Genomic DNA, 19,234 nt, shown 5'->3' with positions numbered 1-19,234 from the left:
GAAAGGTAGTTTAGCATGTTTTGTTGTTGTTGTGCCTTAATAAATTAAATTGGCATTTAGAAACAGCATTTTGTATTTCTTTGGGGAGTCTCTATGAGCTCTTAAAACTGTTTTGATAAACTGAAACCTGTGCGTGTGATAAATATGCAAAGAACACAGAAATCGGGAAGGGGGCGAATACTTTTTACACGGCCCTGGAGGAGAGGATGCAAGTCAGTGAGTGGCAAAGTGCGGTCGCTTGCCAAAAGTTGGGCGTTCGGTGCGGAGGTGTCAAAATCAAGATCCGACTCGCCATATCATTTTATGGAGCCTGCCAAAGCAAACTGTGTGTCGACCTCGTGCTACTTGCTAAAACCTGTAGCAAAATTGAGCCAATGAGAAGTAGAGTGGGAGAACTCCGTTTTTGTAAAGAATGGTGAATGAAACTCGGTTTGGAATGTGTGAGTGGGATTATTTACTTGCCAATGATGACTTCCTCTGGATGGATGTCTCGTCTCTAATCCGAGAAGGCGCCGTCAGTTCATGCAACAAGGCGCCATTCCAGACCAGTGCGGTCGCGATCAATTCAATGCCCTGAAAATGAAACGAGCTGGCCAAATGAGAAAATCCACAAGCAACAATGAGGCGGTTGGGACCTCCGACCGCTACGACTCACGTTTGCCGCACCACCGTGTCCTTATTCAGCCACTGAAAACTATCATCAAATGAGGCTGAGCACTCCTGACTGACGCATCCCCAGCGCCACCGTGTTGGAGTCCTCGGAGCTCGACATCGTCGTCGTAGACATGTTTGGCCCCCTTAGCGACACAGTGCTGTCTGGAGAAAGTGGGGAAGAAACACCAGGAGGTCACAGCGGGTGAGGGTTACGCAGAGTTGAGGCGTGGTGTGCAGGGGACAGAAGGCCCGGGGTTTTCGAGCGTCACTGACAGCTGGAGTTAAATCAAGCGAATTGCAACGCACCTGAAAGCGTCACCTACTGTGTATGTCCGCGAGGCCGTGGCAAGCGACCAAGTGGTTGATTTGAAGCACTAACAAGCGAGAGAGGACCGGCTGCGTTGCCACGCGCAGACCATAAACAAGACGCTTGCGGACAAGACGGGGAGAGGGGAGTGCGATGACGGTCTCGCGCGATCCATAGTGACAAGAGCGCACTGCGATAACACGAGCGCTAAAAAACATAAAAGGCAGACACAAAACTCACAATGGTGCCCGGAGGGATTTGAAGTTAATGAGCCGTTGCCGAGGAGCCAGCGCTCGACACGCGGTAGACGCGGCGTCAAACATGCACGCAAATGAGTCGGATAAAGAATCTCTGTGACATAGCTAGTTCACGTCCCTCGAAATAGGAAAACTCCTCCTGCAAATATGCTTTCATGAATCGTGATGGCAGGGATAAAATGGATAATGACTTGTTCATTAAAAAAAAAAAAAAAGACTGAACACAATTAAACAGCTTAGTCGCAGGACACTTACATAGGATATTAAAAGTCTACACACCCCTGTTGTAATGCTTCTTTATTGTCATATTCAAAAATTAGACAAAGTTAGCTCAATTTAAATGTTTGTTCACCATTAATAAAGTGTGGGGGAATTAGGAATAGTTGAACATTACAAATCCTTCAGGGTTCTTAAAGAAAGCAAAAAATATATTTATCAGGGAGAAAAAAAAAACAAGAACAGCTGAACTTTATTTGAGGTTAACCACATGACCTCAATCTTTCTTTAACTTTCCATTTGAAATGTTTCATTTTAAAAGGTGGAACGTTCTTTGAAATGGTGTCTCAAAAACATGAGAACAGGTCTTTGTCAACCACTTTTATCTCCTGCAGCCTCGCAGGACCACGAAAGAGGGACATATGGTATGGCGATTTGCACATCTGGGGTGCAAATCGCATGAATTGATGAAGTGATAGTCCAAGCAACCAATTTCAGGTAAAATAAGAAGAGGCCCTGGTAGGTGGATGGTGAAGCGATGGTCAAGCATTCATCCATCCATTTTGTGCCATTGATTTATTTTTTAACTGTCCTGTTGAGTTGCTTGGTTGTGCAATAATGGGCAAGGGACACTCAGACAGAAAATACGTTTCTATCTACTGAGCATGAGAGAACTGGGAAGGTGGTGCCACACCCTGTGAGGAAGGGACAAACAGAACAGAAGCAGGCAGCGATGCCGGTGTCTGGTAGGAGCAACTAAGCAATGCCCGTAACCGCTGTAAAGAATTTCAGCACAAATGAGAACAGTCCAGGAAGATTAAGTCATCACAAAGGCTGTGGATAACAATTGGAGATCGAGATGCCCTGCACCAAGCAACTACAGCCCTCAAGGGAGTCGTGCGAGTGAAACGACATTACTGCCGATGCATGCGAGAGTTGTCTAGAATTGCTGTACAGGTAGAATAAGGACGGAGGGAGAGTCCCAAAAGGGATATGAAGGCCCACAGAGATGATTACTTTGCAGAAGATGTAAAAAGAGCGTCCCAAATGTCAAACATACACTTGGAAAGGTAGCACAAATGAAATACTTGACTGCACGGGAGCAGACGAATAGTACACGAAATGCAGGAAGCAAGACAAGCATGCAACGAGTACTTTCAAAGTAAAACAGGAAAGAACTGCTCCATGTCCGGTAGGAGTATGTGGTGGTGCAAGGTAGAAGAGAAAAGCAGGGACAAGAAAGACTATAATCACAAACAAAGCACCAAAGACCAAAAATCGAGATGGGTAGAAATGACAGAAAGTGCAGCGTGCGTTTGTGCAGTTTGTGTTTGTGTGGATTTATTTGCAGCAAATAGCTCAGGGCAAGGCTGCGACGTGTTTCTGTTCGACTGCATTCGGGAACACATTCGGGACGCCACAGCTGGTGCCCATTCCGATAAGGCGCTAATCTGACCCACTCATGTAGTGGAGCAGATGGACGCCACTGTTGAAAGGGCAGTGCCAGTGCTGCCACGCTTATGACACAGAAGCTCTGGAAGGACTGAGTCAAGGTTCTGTGAGGATTGTTTTTTTTTTTTTTCTGTAGCCTTGAGGATTTAATACGAGAGGTGATCATGCTCTTCTGTGGCGATACATTGGAGCGCCTCGTTGATGAGCGCAAAGGCCACTTTTGTTGGAAATACACGGGACCCAAATGCAATGCCCTGAAATCCAGTACACCCACCATCCAAAAGTCATGAAGGAAGCGGGAATTCCTCTTTCTCCACCTCCACAAAAGACGTAATGAAAAAGCACAATGAACAACTATTGCAACCCGCAGGCCTCAGATGGTAAATTAAGCGGCGCAATAATCCTCCCGGAGTTGCTACTGCGCAAACCAATCCAGCGGGAGGAACCGGCGAGCTGACATTCCCTGGGCTCTGGTGTGTAAACGGCAATCACGGAATTAATTTAGTCGTCTGCAACACAAAAGCAATCAAGCCGTGATTTGAGCAAACGCAATGTAGCAACTTGAGCGTATGCAGTCCCCACGTCCCACCCCTTTATCTCTGTATGACCACATCTGAAGAAACTAAAACTGCCAAGCAAAAGCGGGAACGTAGATCAGCTGCGGCAAAGTCACTTCTCTATTATTACCACGGACAATTTATGGCCGCTGTGACATCATGCACTGGGCTGTTGCTTTGGATCGCTGCCATCTCGGGTTGATTTAAATGAGACAGACAGGTCTCCGAGCACAGAGGACATTTGTCATTTAAGACCTAATCACATAAGCCTCCCCTCTTACATCTTTTAAGCACGTGAAGGACAGCTGTCAACATTTGACACCGTCAAATGCTGATTGTGCACGCAGCCAGATTACACTTGGTCCACATCCCCATAGATGTAGAAATACGCGTTCCTCAAATGCTGATGCCATTCAAGCCTTCAAATAGGAGTCAGTTTATCTTTACAACTAAAAGCCAGGCAAGGGAGGATCTTGGCAGACATTGATCAGTGGGAACCCAGGGGAAATAAGGAAGATTTCATAGCAAAACTAATCTGTGAGTGACACAAAAAAATAAATAAAATAAAAATAAAAACAGGAATTGGGCAGTTCTACTTAATGACAACTACAAATGGCAGCCGTGTCCTTTGTGGTCTACTTCCGATCTAAAGTCATCTAGATTGTCTTACAAACTGAAACACACCCCACCCTCCGCAAATAACATAAACTCAGTGTCTACAGGACTTGAGTTATGTGGTCTGACGATGGCGCGGCTGGAGGTCGGCCAACGAACAGCGCAGAGACAGTGAAGTCAATGAGAGGCGATTAAAGGGAGAGGAATTGCCCGGTTTACAAGAATGAGGTCGCAATTACGTTAGGAGGTCTGCCATTTTGTCCAGCCTCCAGTGCTGTCTGCAGTTTGTGAAGTGTGCGCCGCAGAGGGTGTTGCACAGGGTAATGTGAGGTTTGGATTACAAGAAGAAAAAAAAGATTGCCTTTTTGCTACCTATCGCAGTCTTAAGCACAGATCGCACAGGGGGGGGGGGGGGGGGGGGGGTTCTCCTTGAAAGGTCTTGCTCATCTGCTCACTTCTATCAGCAGAGCCGGCCTCTGAGGCCTGACCTCTCGGTATATTCACTCGCAGCAGGGTGGCATGTCCAAAAAAGGGGCCAACATTGCGGCATATTGAGCAGGGGCGAGTAAAAGCACCTTGTATCCACACCCCATTTCGTCCCCAAGGATGCCTGGGTGCTAGATTATTGATCTGCAAAGAGAATTTGCAGAGTCGAATGACCACTGTTTGCTCCTTTACAGCAAACGGCACAGCACAGGTGTCCAGGAGGCATCCTAAACAGATGCCCGAACCACTTCACCTAGCCCCCCCCCCCCCCCCCCCCCTTGATGCAAAGGAGCAGTGGAACAACTGTAAACACCTCCTGAATGACCAAGCTTCTCACCCTGAAGCTAGGCGAGTTCGGGCCAAATCAAAGAAGTCTGGAATAGCATAACATATCCATATAAAACTGAACCATTGCGGACATTAAGGCATGATTTCAGACTGTCTGAAGGCAATGGGAGCCCCCGTGGTAAGCCAGCAAATTCCTGAGAGGTAGACCGCCCTTTGCTGTGCATGTGGAAATAAATCGATTAAGCCGGTCTTGAATTATTATCTCCTAAATGAAAAGTGAATTAAAGACCCACCACCGTCCCCTGCACGATTCAGGGAATGTGTATCCAGTTCCCTTTAATTGCATCATCCTAATATGTGGCTCCATTGAAGAATCCAATATTTTCTTATTACTTGTGGGAAGTCAACTTGCATGCTTTCCTTTCAAGGTTACACGATCCTTTTGCCCGCCATCTTTGCGTCGAGCCAACAGCCGCCAATTATCAAACAGCCTCTCCATTAATACAGCCAATTACAGTGGAAGGATAATATCTCAGGCAAAAACACAAGATGCACGGTCCAGCCAGTGATCCCTGTGTACACTGTGGGGAGGTAACACAGAGGTTTGGATGAAAAAGCATTTTTTTTTTTTTATGTAAACGAGGTGCTGGGGAAAGAAGCTGCAGTGTGGAGACAAGGCAATGCTCAGTGGCAGGATGGGGAAGAAACGAAATGGCGGCGGAATCAATGAGGCCTGACAGAGTGGAGTAAAATACACATCAAGCAGGAATGGGGCAGAAAAAGGCCCAGTGAACACACTTTGCCATTTTGGGACATAACGGCAGCAGAATCACATCGTTGTACTTGAATGTGAACGTCACTCAGACATTTTTTTTTCCTTCGGACGAGTGCAATTTCTGATGGTGACTGCATTGCGCAATTCACATCAACAATTACATTACCGCTTCCTTACATTGAACAGATGTTTCCGTTCTGATCATCTGTTCTATGGAAGGGGAGCACAGTGCAGGCATCACAGTGACAAGGTAATAATATACACAACCACGAGATGGCACTATTATCTCACTATTAACTAACTCCAAATTAAATCAACTGATCAACACTTCATATAAATCTTAAAACCCCAAACAGCCTTGCAACTATTAGTCTTCATAAGATTTACTTACTTCGAGTCTTGCGTGGGGGGGGGGGGGGGGGGGCAGGGCGCCCACTTATATATGAACCGACCAATCATTCAATCAATCAATCGGCAGCTGGCAGGAGGTTGTGTGAACAGAGGGATGCCTTTGGGCCATCAAGTCAATACAGTGACCTTCGAGAAAGCAAACGGTTTGCAGAGTATTATCACGTTTGTCGGGGTGGTGGATGCAAGGCCGACTATGTCTCTGTGGCCTCGTTACAATGGATAGTTGACATGTAATCTGTTTGAAGTTTGGTTGCACACAAACGATATGTCAATACAAGAGGGAATTATTGGAACAGGCAGATATTGACAAAAACAACCCAATGACCTCCTGGAATCGTTCGTTGTGCTCCTGCTCCGATGTAGACTTCACATCGGAGATTGCCTGAAAATTGACTACGTCATTTCTTGACCACCTGTGGACGGATAACAATTTTTTTTCTGATTGTTGCATGAAAGATTACAAAAAAAAGTCACAAAGTATTGTGTAATAGAGTAACTATAATTGTCAAACAACTGGTTGACCTTTTTCTTTTGTACGAACATAACAGTAATATCAACATAAATACATTTAAAATAGTCTTAGTTGTATAAACATAAGATATAGTTTCAGATAGTTTTCATTTTTCATAAGCATTTTTGTGAACAAAAATAGTTGTTTTTTTCCCCATTACCCAACTGTAGACGTGTAGTTGTGTACACAGTATTTTGGGGGGGGGGGGGGGGGGAATCACTATAAAAAAGAAGAAATTATTTTAAAAATCTGGAATACAGTGAGCGGCCCAAATAGTTGAGCCGTGATATGGTGATGAAGAATAACTGTACAGTAAGTTGATTTTTGTTCAGTTTGTTTTGTATTTGTGCAAGAGACTGACAGATTTGCACATTGCTGAGAACTGTCACTTCACAGCTAGAAGGAGCCGGTGTTTCCACTGACAGTCCAAAACTCATTCATTCCACGCCTTCACTCATTCCCCCCCCCCCCCCCCCCCCCCCCCCCCCCCGTCAGCTTTTTCTCAAAGACTCCATTTTTAGTGATCACGCTGAGGTCCATAAGTTGTAATACTTTGGCACACTGTGGCTGCCTATCTTGACTTCTTTGCTCCAGTCACTTGTCAATCGATAAGATGCTGTCAATAGCGATGGATTTGCATCTTAGTGAGTTAACGTAGCCAACATTAAACCCTGAGCTGTGTTGTCTTGGCTTCAAACAGATTCGCGTGAGGCCAAGTGGGAATTTTGTTTCGCATCCATGGAGCGGCCGGTTAGGTTTCATCTACTGCGAGTTTATCCTCCCTCCTTTTTATGCGGTTATTAAGCCATTTGCGGGTGTCGTTGGATTTTTGATTCTGCTGCGTGCGCATGTCGTGGAATTTCTGTTGCTCCTGGACCATCGCCGTCTGGAAAAGGATGCAGACAGACAGCAGAGAGAAGCGTTTAGAGACAAGAAGAAATTTCACAGGGACTCAAAACGACGGCTGCTAATGTCCATCCGGCGACGGTGAGGTCACCTGCTGGTCCTCGTACAGCATCAGAATCCCTTGCATCCGTTCCCTCCTGGTGATGGCTTTGCGCTCGCGCTCCTCCACCAGCAGGTCCCGTTCCATCTGGTAAGCCTGGATCTTTTCTAAGCGCTTCTTCCGCTGGCTGTCCTCCATCTCGGCGTTTAACAGGACTGGGGTATCATTTTTTCCTCTGTATGAATTACGCACGGACCTTGTTAACATGTCAGCTGGTTCGAAGAGGCATGATCAAAAGTTTTTAAGAGTGTGTAAACCACGGTTATAATAGTTTGGGATTTTCATGTACCGGTAGTTCGTTTTCACGGAGTTTGTTTGACTTTTAAATCGTCTTGATTTCTTTTTTTAGAGCAGTTTTGGATGTTTTCATTAGTTTTCAAACATGTTTCATTTGATTTTAGCTTTTATTTGTTTTAGTATTGTTTTATTATTTTTATTATTGTTTTTTTTTTTAAATCGATAGAACATTTATCAAGTAAAAACGATTGTTTGAATTTCTTTCTCCGTACAGACGTCCAGCAAGCAATCGCGTAATAAATGCATTAGAAACGAACAGAGCTAAGAGATTTTATGGTCTCAATTTTTATTTTTATTTTTTTGGTTCTTCTCAAATGATTTTAACAGTTATTCACATTTAAGCTTGTGCTTGCATGCAATGTACTTCTTGTTTTCCACGCAGGGTGGTGCTGTTCTTCATAAAAGAAAATGGAGGGATTCTACAATGTAACCTCAGAGCAGATGAAATGGGCGCAGCAGAGCTTTGATGAAACCTAATGCGTGTTATCAAATTTGATATCGTTTGTCATTTTTTATGACTACCCTCAGCGACACTAAAGTCATGAAATATTACATTTGTTTCTAAATATTTGCGTCCTTATTTTGCAATTAGGGGCCATAGTAACTATTGAATTCTGGAAATCAGCCTGTTGTGACTTGTCATCATGCAAGCTACCGTTGTTTTCATAGCATAGTAGTGGCATTTGATTGACAGTTGAGCGAGGTGCGTGAATTACGAAATTTAAGAAATTCAAACAGTGCGACTTGGGCTCATTTGTTCAGCTTTTTTCGATAAAAAAAACAAAAAACAAAAAAATGAATGAATGGATGTTTTTATACGAGAGCTTCCCTTCTTTCAAACCAGCGTAAGCAGCAGGAGAAAAGGAAAATTTCACACAGGAAGGCCAGAGTCATGATTCAAATGCTAGCTTGCCTAGCTTAGCGTGATTCATAGAAATAGTGCAGTGGCTGCTGTATCCTTTTATTTCCCTCATCTTCAATGACAACATTTTGGACTGTGTGGTCCTATCACAAAGTGCTACAGATAGTTTGGCGTTTACCACTTTGACACTGTTGGACACTTGCCGGATCGGACGGGCAGCCATGTGTATGCTGTGTGAATGCAAATGTGGCAGGCAGATGGGAGAAATGTGCAGCGGAAATTGTGGCTTCACAATCCCGGCTTTATCTGACACGCCTGGCCGTAAATCCCGAATGACATCGGTGTGAGCGTTCCTGCTTTAAGGCCTCATTGTAATGCCACTGAACAATGGCACAAGAGTGTGTTTTCGGTGTCTGTCTGTGTGTGATAAGAAGAGGAGAACAAGGGGGAGGCAGTGCCAAAAAAAAAAATGGAGGCAGTTCGCTAAAGTTTTTAGTTGGAGGAAGAGAAAAGTACAAGTGGCCATCTGAGGTGCAAACATAGATGGGGGGGGGGGGGGGGGGGGGGGGGGAGAGAATAAGTGTTTGCCTTTTTCTGGAGTTAATGATGAGGGGAAGCCTGTAGCCGTGCTACTGAAGTAAGAGTTAATGAGCATTGGCCAGTGTGAACTATTTCAGCTGTGTGTGTGTGTGTGTCATTTCGCCTTTGGACCACTTTGCAGGCCACATTGTCGGCAGCCATTAACAGCTGCACACACACACACACACACACACACACACACACACACAGTCACGGAGGGGGCGGGTGACAGGAGAGGGCACATCTCACTGACGCGATGAGCTCAACGGGGGTCCTGAAATAGCTTTTTGATTAAGAGACCCAAATACCGGCTCATTTGTCACGGCCGGGGGATGGCCTGCGTGAGGGGAAGGCGAGGTGGTGGAAGGCTGAGCTGATGACATGAGAGACAAAAGCGCAAGCCCTCTGGGATGGAGACGCTTCCTTTGTACTGTCGCTGACTTGACACTTTGGATACTGACAAGCACAAAGCACGGCGAGATCTGTCAGCATAGTACACACGCACAACTATAGTCAAGCTTACTAATGAAATACAGGTACATATATTGGGAAAATGTTTAATGGCTTGGAAACTAATAGTTGTCCACACTCCTCAGGATTCCGCCTTTCTCTGCATGATACGCACATATGCACGGCTGACAACCAGGCACTCTAAAGTGGCTACTCCAGGACATACAGTAGTTCTGGGTCTTTGTACATTTTTTCCAGTAATTATCTTCAAATTAATATGACGCATTTGAACAAATCGCTGAATTTACTTTGTGGAGTTTTTAGTTGAAATCTTTTTCCGGGAAATTAAGCAGCACTCATTTTGCGTCAGGTCTTGCAGATAAAGCAAATGTCCGGATAGCAAGAAGAGACACGTTTTAACAGACAGACCCACCTGATGAACGGTGTGTAGTCCAAGGGAGGAACAACGATGCTTAACAGCTGTTCAATTGGAATATTGGGAGCATCAGGAGGAATCGGGCTGCAGCCGTCATCTTGTGGAGAACAAACATCAGATTGAAGGCAAGATGAAGTGGTTCGAGTCCGCGGAAGCCATTTTGTTTTGTTGAACCTACCCGATTCGGTGGAGGACACCTCTGGAACTGGAATGTCACCATCTTTGGGAGGATAAAATTGACTGATCCAGTTGAGACGTAACTGCCATGCCTGAAACAACACGAAAATCAGGCCAAAAAAAAGGAGAGTAACAAAAGCTACGGACAAAATATTGGGACAGAGCTACAGCATATCCGGTATATTTCCGACATCCTTCCTCTTAAAATCAAAATTGACCGCAAACATTCCAGATACGAATGTATCTTTTATGTAACTGGTGCCTTATTTCAAGGCACCAGTTAGTCATGAAGTCTACCGATACCAGCCACCGATACTTAAGGGAGAAAAAAAAAACCGACATTGTGTAAGCCTTCATAATGTTATCGAACATCCAAATTTCTAGATATTTGACACCTCGAACCACTGACACAAATGTCCAAAATGCCAGCAAAAACGGAGTTACACTCCAGGGGTGAACTAATGTAGAGTGTCCCAATACTTTTGCCTACCTTCCCGACACAGGCGGCCACTCGGTTACCTTGGCAGCGCGGCCCGGCTCAGCCGCCTCCCAGGCTCTTTTAATAGCCTTGATTTGCTCGATTCGCTCAACATCCTTCTTCACCACAATGTTCTCAGCTTGGCTCTTGTCGACAGCCACACGCAGCGTGTAGTTGGCCTTGGTCAGGTCAAGGCCCTGCACATGCACACACACACACACACACGCGCAGAAAAAAAATAAAACACACACCGGCACAAACGCATCTGAAGGTCATTACACTGCCAACGCGTGAGTCTGTCTCCTTCAATGAGCAACTCTGCCTGGATTGAGATTTTTCTTTTCTTGATGCAGCCTTCGCTGAATGTCATTGTTCAGTTAATTTATTCGCAGATCATGACATTGGCAGCTTCTAACAACGCAGTGCCGCTAATGAAAGAAAACATATTCAAATGGAAATGCGGAGAGCGGGCGCAATGGGGGGGGGGGGGGGGAGAGAAAAAATCTGCCTTTCAAATGTGATTGCATTTAGGATTAGATGATTGGCAAACAAGAAGCACATCTTCACATTCTGTGTTCATCGAAAGGGATGTTCGAGTCCACAATTTTGACAGACCAGATAAAAAATTTTGTTCATACCGTTGCTACCCTTCCACAATCTTTCAACTCTATTTATTGTACTATTTCAGCACACACACAATAAAACAAAATTCATCGAAAATACTGTATGCAGTTTAGTGTCTGTGTTTTGAAGAGGCGGAGCCAGTTTGACAATGGCAGCTCTGTATGTGGGTGGGTGGCTGTGGTCTCCACTTTTAGAGGGGACCTCAAAAGGTCAGTTAACATTTTATTTCTCTCTCCTTGGCGGCATGCAGTTGGAGGCATCAAAGTCAAACACAGAAAAATACGCCCACATTTTCTGTGTGACATTCACACACTCGGGGCTGACAACCAGGCACTCTAAAGCTACCACACTAGCGAACTATCTGAGGGGAGATGTGTTTGAGGACAGAGGCAAAGCTGGCTTGTTAACTGCATGTCGGAATTGCCAAAGATTCAAGCTTTTCAAAAAGAAGCGATTCCTGCTGTAATTTTGTTGTTTTTTTTTTAAATTACCGTTTCATCTCTGGAGACAGAAGAGGAGCTGCCGTTCCCCTTGTCATCTTCGCCTTTTCGGTTGCCTTTGGCTGTGTCCGTACTTGGTTCATCACTGCCCGACGTGACTGATTCCATCAATTCCTCCGGAAAGAACACTGCATTTTGCAGAAACAGAGGGTCATGGTGCCATTGTATTTTCTCAGCTTTTTTTTTACATTCCAAACCATGGAAACTGATATTCAAGTGCATTTATATGGCACCAATTCACAACAAAAGGGTAGGCTAGAATACAGGACTTTCCACAAGGTGACAGTATTGTTCTGTAACAGCATTTCATGTCTGTTAGGCGTTTTCAAAAAGTGAGTACTTTTGCTCGTCTTTAAATTGGCACAGCTCAAAAAATGTTCAACTTTGAATAGACTGTCAATTTGTTGTACATTCTTTTCCCTAAAGAAAGAAGAATGTCTTCCTCAGGTGTTGTTCACGATGGCGCCTTGACAAGTACCGTTTACCTGCCCATTTGTGTAACCTTTCAATATGAGCAGCATGTGTTGTGTACGCATTTGTGTGCTAGGTGGCACTGTTGCACTTCCCAGATAAAATGAAACGGTGGCCAAAAAAAAAGGCTCGCTGCCTACAACAATCCATCATTTAGCCAGGACTCCAACTTACTCTCATTGAAGTCATTTGGAAATTCAGCACAATGCCATTTTGTGATAATAAAAGCCACATACGATAAAGGCTGATATACTGTACAGGTGCACACACCCGTTAAATGAAAACTAAACAATGTTTATGTGCTAAGCACAGAGGGCTAAAGCAATATATCCTGGGGATTGCAGGCAGCTGCGCATTAAACATGCACACGCTACTATTTGGCTTGTTAAAAGCGGGGGTTTCGAAGCGCGGCGTGGCGTGAGCGAGCCATGTAGCATATAGGGAGCACGATCAAGGGCACAGCCTCGCCGTTGAGACGAGGCTTAACTGGGCGAAATTAATTCACTTTCCTGCTGAGATATTTCCCAGGGCACCGGGAAAGGGGGGGGGGGGGGCACGAAGAGCAAACTTCATTTGACTTCCCATTGACCCACTTCCTCAAGCCTAGTGGAGAACCGTAGGAGGCTTGTGTGGTCGCTGATCAACAAGATTCATGTATCCACATATAAAGTAACTTTCAAGATAAGGGAATGAATGCAGAGAAAAAAAGAGCAGCAAAGCAGCTGTGAAGGGTGCCAACGTCTCTGGTGCATCGACGTTGACCTGTTCGTTAATTCAGAGGAAGCGGCCAGGCTGAGCTGAAGTCGACGTGATTTTGATTTGAGGTAGAAGTCTTGAGGAGCTGCTAACTTTTATTTCTATGATGCGGGTGAGTCAAATACCCACACGCTTTTCACGTGCGACGTGAGATTTGGAATGGGCTTACTGTACTGTAGTCCTGTACCTTGGGTTTCTTTGAAACTGAGCAGATGGGCGAAAGCCAATTGGGACTCATCCAAATCCCAGCTGTGGTGCAGTACCTCTGCCCTCAGCAAATACCTGTGCTCCTGTCATACATACAAAAAAAAAAGTCAATGTGAAATACCGGGGTGAGGGCGATGCATGGCAGACAAAAATATCACGCAGAGGATATTTTATGTTAAAATTGCTGAAAATCACAGTAAGGACATTCGAATGAGCAATAGCTGTACTTTTTTTTTTTAAAACAGCCCGTGCTCAAACTGCCAAAAGCAAGCATCAAAATGTCTCCTGTGGCTCTCTGCAGCGTGTATCATCGCCTTAATCACAGACGCCTGTTCTAATTGATCAGTGGTGTTAAGGACTAATCAATATTGTATGCGAATGACTCGCGCCTGCAGATGCTTTACTGGATTCGTCATGATCCCTCTCATTACCTTCCACGCTGCTGCTCATTCTTCATTAGTGGCTCTGCATGTGGTGTTTAATCAAAAAAAGAAAAATCATCTCCTGCGTGTGAATATTAATCGACGGGTGAAGCGATTACTGCTCCCTGGCAAGTGCTGCGAGATCAGACAGGAGCAACTAAAGTGTCCTTCTACTTTCTGCTGCTCTCCTCTTGTGTGAGAATGTGAATTGAGTGAGTGGGTGGGTGGTGAAGTTCATGTATGTGTGCGTGTGTGTGTCTGCAAGTAAGGTGCTATCAGTATCTGGCAGTGAAAACTGGATATGAAGACAAGCAGAAAGGAGGAGGATGAGGAGGAGGAACGTCCACGCAGTCTGTGTTACCGGCGCCTTGGTGGGCGGCGGCAAGTGGTCATCTTCGCTGTCTGATTTCCCCGACGTGCTGCTCTCGTCGTCTTCGTCCGTGCTGTCATCTAACACCTTGATCTCGTCCTCCTGGACCGGGGGCGTGTGCTGGTTCTCCTCTACCGCGCCACTGGGAGCTGTAACGAGGAGAGCAAAGGCCTGAGTCGGAGGAAAATAAAAAGACAAATGTCGCGCCCTGTTATCGCAGCAGGAAGTGCAAAAAGGAAATTAAGAGAGTTGCAAAAGTTTCTCTCTGATGGGCGGAGGGGTGCTATCTGAGTTTAGTTCATTCTAAGGACAATACAGTGTGAAGCCCCAATGTAGAACGAAATCTTCCATGGCACCGGATGACTTACAAGTCATTGCATCAAACTTGTTTAAAATAACATTTTAACATTCTTAACGGTCACACAAGTAGAGGTGCAACAGTTAATCAACAGCTATGGTTAAACGATGATCAGATTAATGTTTCCGAATCGATTCATCGTTTAGAGACCTTGTTTGTAAGGCATTTAATGCTCAATGAAAGCAAAGTGATTTTCTTTTGTGTTGAATCAAAATGAAAATTGTTCTTTTGCAAAACAATAAACATGTTTCTGTAATGTTGTGTGTATTACGGACCAAACCAGCACAAAATCAAAGTTTATGTTGGTGCATTTTCTGTCGTGTCAAATGGAAATAATTTGTTTTTAAGAAAGAGGTGGATTTTTTTTTCAGCTTAATTGGAAATTGGCAAACTAATGGATGATTCAAATAATCGTTAGCGACAGCCGTACAAACAAGTATAAATAAGAACCAACGTAAAAACCATCCCTTGTAACCCCGCCCTCAAGGAAAAAAATGAAAACACTATCTAACAGTCCCAAACCTATTAGTTCCTCCTCTTCTTCCTCCTCCTCCTCCTTCTCTTCGTTGGGCAGAAAACTGGCGACGGGAATGACAACGTGGCCTTGGCCGATGGCGCTGGCAACCACCGTCTCTTGCTCCAAGATTGACAGACGTATCTTGACATAACGGCTGGATGTCTGAAAGTGAACAGTGCCGACGAGAGGCACGGTCACCTTCAAAGTATACCTGCAGGGAGAGAAAAAAAAATAACAAAATTAAAATCACAATTGCCATTCAGGTATCATGAGCAACACAGTGGTTACATTTACAGGTCGGCTAATTAAGTTAAGAGTTGCAGGAGGACTACTGTCGGTGTTTCTTGGTCTTACCCACATATAATATTGTTATTGTTGGGAATGTAATAATCCTGGAATTCCTGCACGGCAAACGTGTTGAGCGGAGGCATGTGGGACAATTTCGGGAGAGGCTCTCGTGTGGCAGTCAAGCGCAAGGTCCACTTGGCGTTCGCGGGTGGCGATTCAGGTGTGACGACCTCTGCGACAAACGTGTAACCCAGCTGCAGTGGAAGGTACAAAAAAAAAGATTTGTTATCACTGCGACATCTATCACAGTTGCACATGTACTGCACTTGAAAATGTGGTCTCTGGAGAGCATGGTGTACACAACTCGTGAAGTAATAAATCAAACCTCATTGGGTTGATAAAGAAGGGGTGGGACTCTTGTGATGAGCTTGCTTAGCTCTTCTCCGGTGTCGTTATTAATGACGTGCAGGCGAGAATACGAGACCGGACTGTAGACCTTTGGCAACAGTAACGTCTCCTTCGTAAAAAAGAACACCTCTCTTCACACGCATACAACATGGAGAAAATGAGCAATTCAATTCAGAAGTAATCATAGAGACTCAGAGATGGGAAAAAGAGCATTGACAAATTTGTCCAACCTAAAGACCAAAATCCAGGAGTTGGCTTTGTCCGGGAGGTTGACGGAGTAGTCGGTGAAGACGACTTTGGTCCATTCATCCATCTGACACGGGTAGATTGTGGTTTCCCTGTCGGAGAGCTCAAACATGTACCTGTGCAGAAGGGAAACGATATTTTAGGACACATCAAAAGTCAACCGTTTTCTGCAGCACTTTTCCTCATTTTGGCCGCAGAGCGGAGCTGGAGCCGATCCCAGTTGACTCTGGGCAAAAGGCGTGTTACACCACGGACCGAAATAGAATAAGAAGCTCTGGCCTGGCAACACAGTACAAACAGCAGCAACAAAGCGAGAACAATAAGAAGAAAAAAAATAAAGGACAAAGGGACCCTCAACTATGCACTGTGTTTTCTCTTTCTCCACTGCGGGGTTATATTCATAAATTATTGACCAACTTTAATGTGATGACACTTTGCTGAAAAGTGAAGGTTTTGTGAATGCGACGATTCCACCCGCTTCGAGCAACATGATTTGTGTTAAAATACAATTCGGTGTTCCCTCGCTACTTTGTGGTTCGGGTATCGCGGATTCACCTTATTGCTGGTTTTCGTTTGTGACCATAACTTCATATATTGCAATTTTTGCCATGTTTTCTTCCTATTTTTTCTTGTAAGTCAGAGCAGTCTAAATTTCAGCCATAAAAATTGACACTATATTATTAAGACAGTCTTCATTACAATACAATACAATACATGCTGATTTATATAGCGCTTTCACAACAGCGGCAGCTGTAACAAAGCGCTTTACAAAACAGTTAACATAAAGTAAAATAATAAACACAACACTTAACATAATGACAAAGTGTGAAAGTAAATGGAAACGCTCGTTTAGGTGGTGGCGCCTCTCGCCCAAAGTAAGCTGAGGTAAGCGCCAGCCAATGACAAAAAAGCACCACTGAAAATGAACGAGCTTGTTTAGTTGATGGGAGACAGCTTGAGTCAGAAAAGCATTCATACTATCTCGAGTCCCTCTGGAGGAAAGAAAACATCCTGCATTATGAAAGCAAATCAAAAGAACGGGATTACGTCTCCGCTTGGAGATTCCACTCTAATCATAAAAGTTGAACCACGATATGTCCACATCCACCGCGCGCGGATGAAGCGGGGCCCTTAGCGCTCACGCACAAACACACTTCCCCAGGCGGTGGGTCATACGGCAGACGCTGCGAGCGCGTTGGAACGACGTAAGGATAAACAGCAGATGGTACCGCTGGGAAAAAAGATGGAACACAATGTGGAAAATGCTCCCCGCCTGGCAGCCGCAACCAGGAGAGGGAGCCAATTCCGGGCGTGTGGCAGAGCACAGGAGCACCAAAGGATGAAAGGATATCAAATAGGGCTGCGATGTTTTAATAGGCTCACTGCTGGCTTGAAGCCATAACGTCTGTGACTAAGGTGTGAAGGCTTGAGAGGGAGAAAAGAAAAAACAAAACAAAATTGTAACCTTCATTTACCGGAGCAGGGAGGCAGCGTGTTTGTCAAAGTCACATTCCACCTTTGACCACATTTCTGAAAGCACTGCGGACGCACGGATGCTCTCCTTGGTGCCTGCATGACATGAGTAGCACATCAACACGGGCAAAGTAGCATTAAAGATGAAAGACAATGCACATTGCCAATACATGAAACATTTATTGGGGTTGACCTACTTTTGAGTGGAAAGCATATTTTGCCTCGCCGGTTGAGGGGAAATCGCAGCCTATTCCTACTGTACCTTTGTGGAGCACGCACAATTGTGTCGACATTGTGTTGCACTTGCATAGGTGTCACATTGCTAACGAGCGGGCGGTCTGCTTCTTTCAAATGCCCGCCTCTCTGAAAGTGATACATCGGGGCCAAGGCAGGCCACTAAGAGATGAAGACCTACTATATTTATCACCAGAGCGAGTACGGAGGAAAAAAAATAATAAAAATGTGGCGAGAATAAAAAAGCCTGCATGTCAACCAAGAGTTGTTGCCGCTGCAGAAAAGCCTGATTGCTTCTCCTAATTAAGACATTATCAATTCAAGTGGCAGCCTTACAGCGGGATGCTTGACTAATGAATATGCTGTCCAACAATTTGGAGAGAAGTACAGCAATGTCGCCCCCGCCCTTCAAAAAAAAATTTGCCTAAGTGAGCACCATATGCAGGGGTGGGCAAAAATATGGCCTGTGGGCCAAATATGGCCTGCTCTGTTCCTTAACCTGGCCCACCAAACATGTAAAACTTAAAATTTATTAATTCAAATGATTAATTTTTCAACTCGAGGTTCTCAATAAATAAGTACAACATTAAAAAAAAACTTAGCTCTCCAAGTACTTATCACCACCATGACTCATCAAAAATCAATAAATCATATTTTCCATTTTTTAGTGTACTGCACATAGAAGTTGACAAATGTTTGAAGACAAACATCTAAACGATGAAAAGCACATCAATACAAATCGGAAAGAAAACTAGAACCTAGCCTCCAGCACACCGTGAACCACTGCAGGGATGCGTGGCGTGCATGCTTTTGTCTTCGAGCGTGTTGATGTGTGCATGTATCAGCACAGTGGCGATCCGTGGCGTGTCAGAAAGTATTAGAAAGAGTGGCAGTCTCATCCTCTGCTCAGAGGCTCAATACATGCCACCGGGCTCGATCTAACTGTGACCAGAGGAAGCAGACGGTGCCTAGCGCATGCTTTTATGCGTTTGGACAGCGCAACGGACTCTCCTCATGAAGACAGATGTGTTGCTGTGCTGCTGCTAGCTCAGCATTTCCAAGAAGAAACTTGCCAAACTGTAACTAGCCCAAGAATAGTTTTGGGGAAAAAAGGACCTTGATATTGAAATTGACGTGTGAATTTACCTGCTTTGGAGGAATTGCAGACCATTCGCACCAAGAATCCCTTGAAGGCAGCCTGCAGGACAGTCGCTGCCTTGACTTCCTCCGGTGTCGGCTCCCTGTCAATCCACGTTTCCGGAGGCTTTAACTCCTCACGCACTTTTAGGGAATAGCAATGCAAGAACAACGAGGGGAAATGAATGCTTTGACTCCAACGAAACGGTTAATACAGTATTTTCAGGACCACGTTCAACAATATATGCCAGTCAAGGCCTCCCCTTGAATAAATGCATGAATGTACTTGAATAAACAAATGCCTATCACCATCAAATGAGAAAGTGCTGCTTTGTAGCATCATTTGTCTGTTCACATAGTGAATAGTCACCATATAGCGACACAATCCAATATTATACAACGCTAATGC

The 19,234-nt window shown here is 44.8% G+C and overlaps 1 protein-coding gene across 3 annotated transcripts in view; it reads right to left on the bottom strand.

The window, feature by feature from the left end:
* Positions 1–7,014: 7,014 nt before the first annotated feature.
* Positions 7,015–19,234, bottom strand: part of adgb (androglobin) — a 29,137-nt gene continuing 16,917 nt past the window's right edge. Inside the window, exons 21-34 of one of the 3 annotated variants that reach the window (XM_052052880.1) lie at positions 18,835–18,969; positions 17,457–17,550; positions 15,966–16,097; positions 15,713–15,866; positions 15,394–15,581; positions 15,045–15,250; positions 14,156–14,313; positions 13,353–13,455; positions 11,930–12,066; positions 10,856–11,011; positions 10,338–10,428; positions 10,157–10,256; positions 7,527–7,710; positions 7,015–7,415 (exon numbers count right to left, since the gene is read on the bottom strand). In XM_052052880.1, the coding sequence (XP_051908840.1) occupies positions 7,281–7,415; positions 7,527–7,710; positions 10,157–10,256; positions 10,338–10,428; positions 10,856–11,011; positions 11,930–12,066; positions 13,353–13,455; positions 14,156–14,313; positions 15,045–15,250; positions 15,394–15,581; positions 15,713–15,866; positions 15,966–16,097; positions 17,457–17,550; positions 18,835–18,969 (1,973 nt within the window). In that variant the 3' untranslated portion in view covers positions 7,015–7,280. Of the gene's footprint in view, positions 7,416–7,526; positions 7,711–10,156; positions 10,429–10,855; positions 11,012–11,929; positions 12,067–13,352; positions 13,456–13,803; positions 14,314–15,044; positions 15,251–15,393; positions 15,582–15,712; positions 15,867–15,965; positions 16,098–17,456; positions 17,551–18,834; positions 18,970–19,234 lie in introns of those variants that run through there. The other 2 variants (XM_052052879.1, XR_007960097.1) reach the window with 2 other exon arrangements.

The sequence above is a fragment of the Hippocampus zosterae genome, chromosome 19 (assembly GCF_025434085.1).
Source record: "Hippocampus zosterae strain Florida chromosome 19, ASM2543408v3, whole genome shotgun sequence".
NCBI lineage: Eukaryota > Metazoa > Chordata > Actinopteri > Syngnathiformes > Syngnathidae > Hippocampus > Hippocampus zosterae.
The sequence above is the reverse complement of the archived record's forward strand: the minus strand, read 5'-3'. Positions and strand labels throughout refer to the sequence as shown.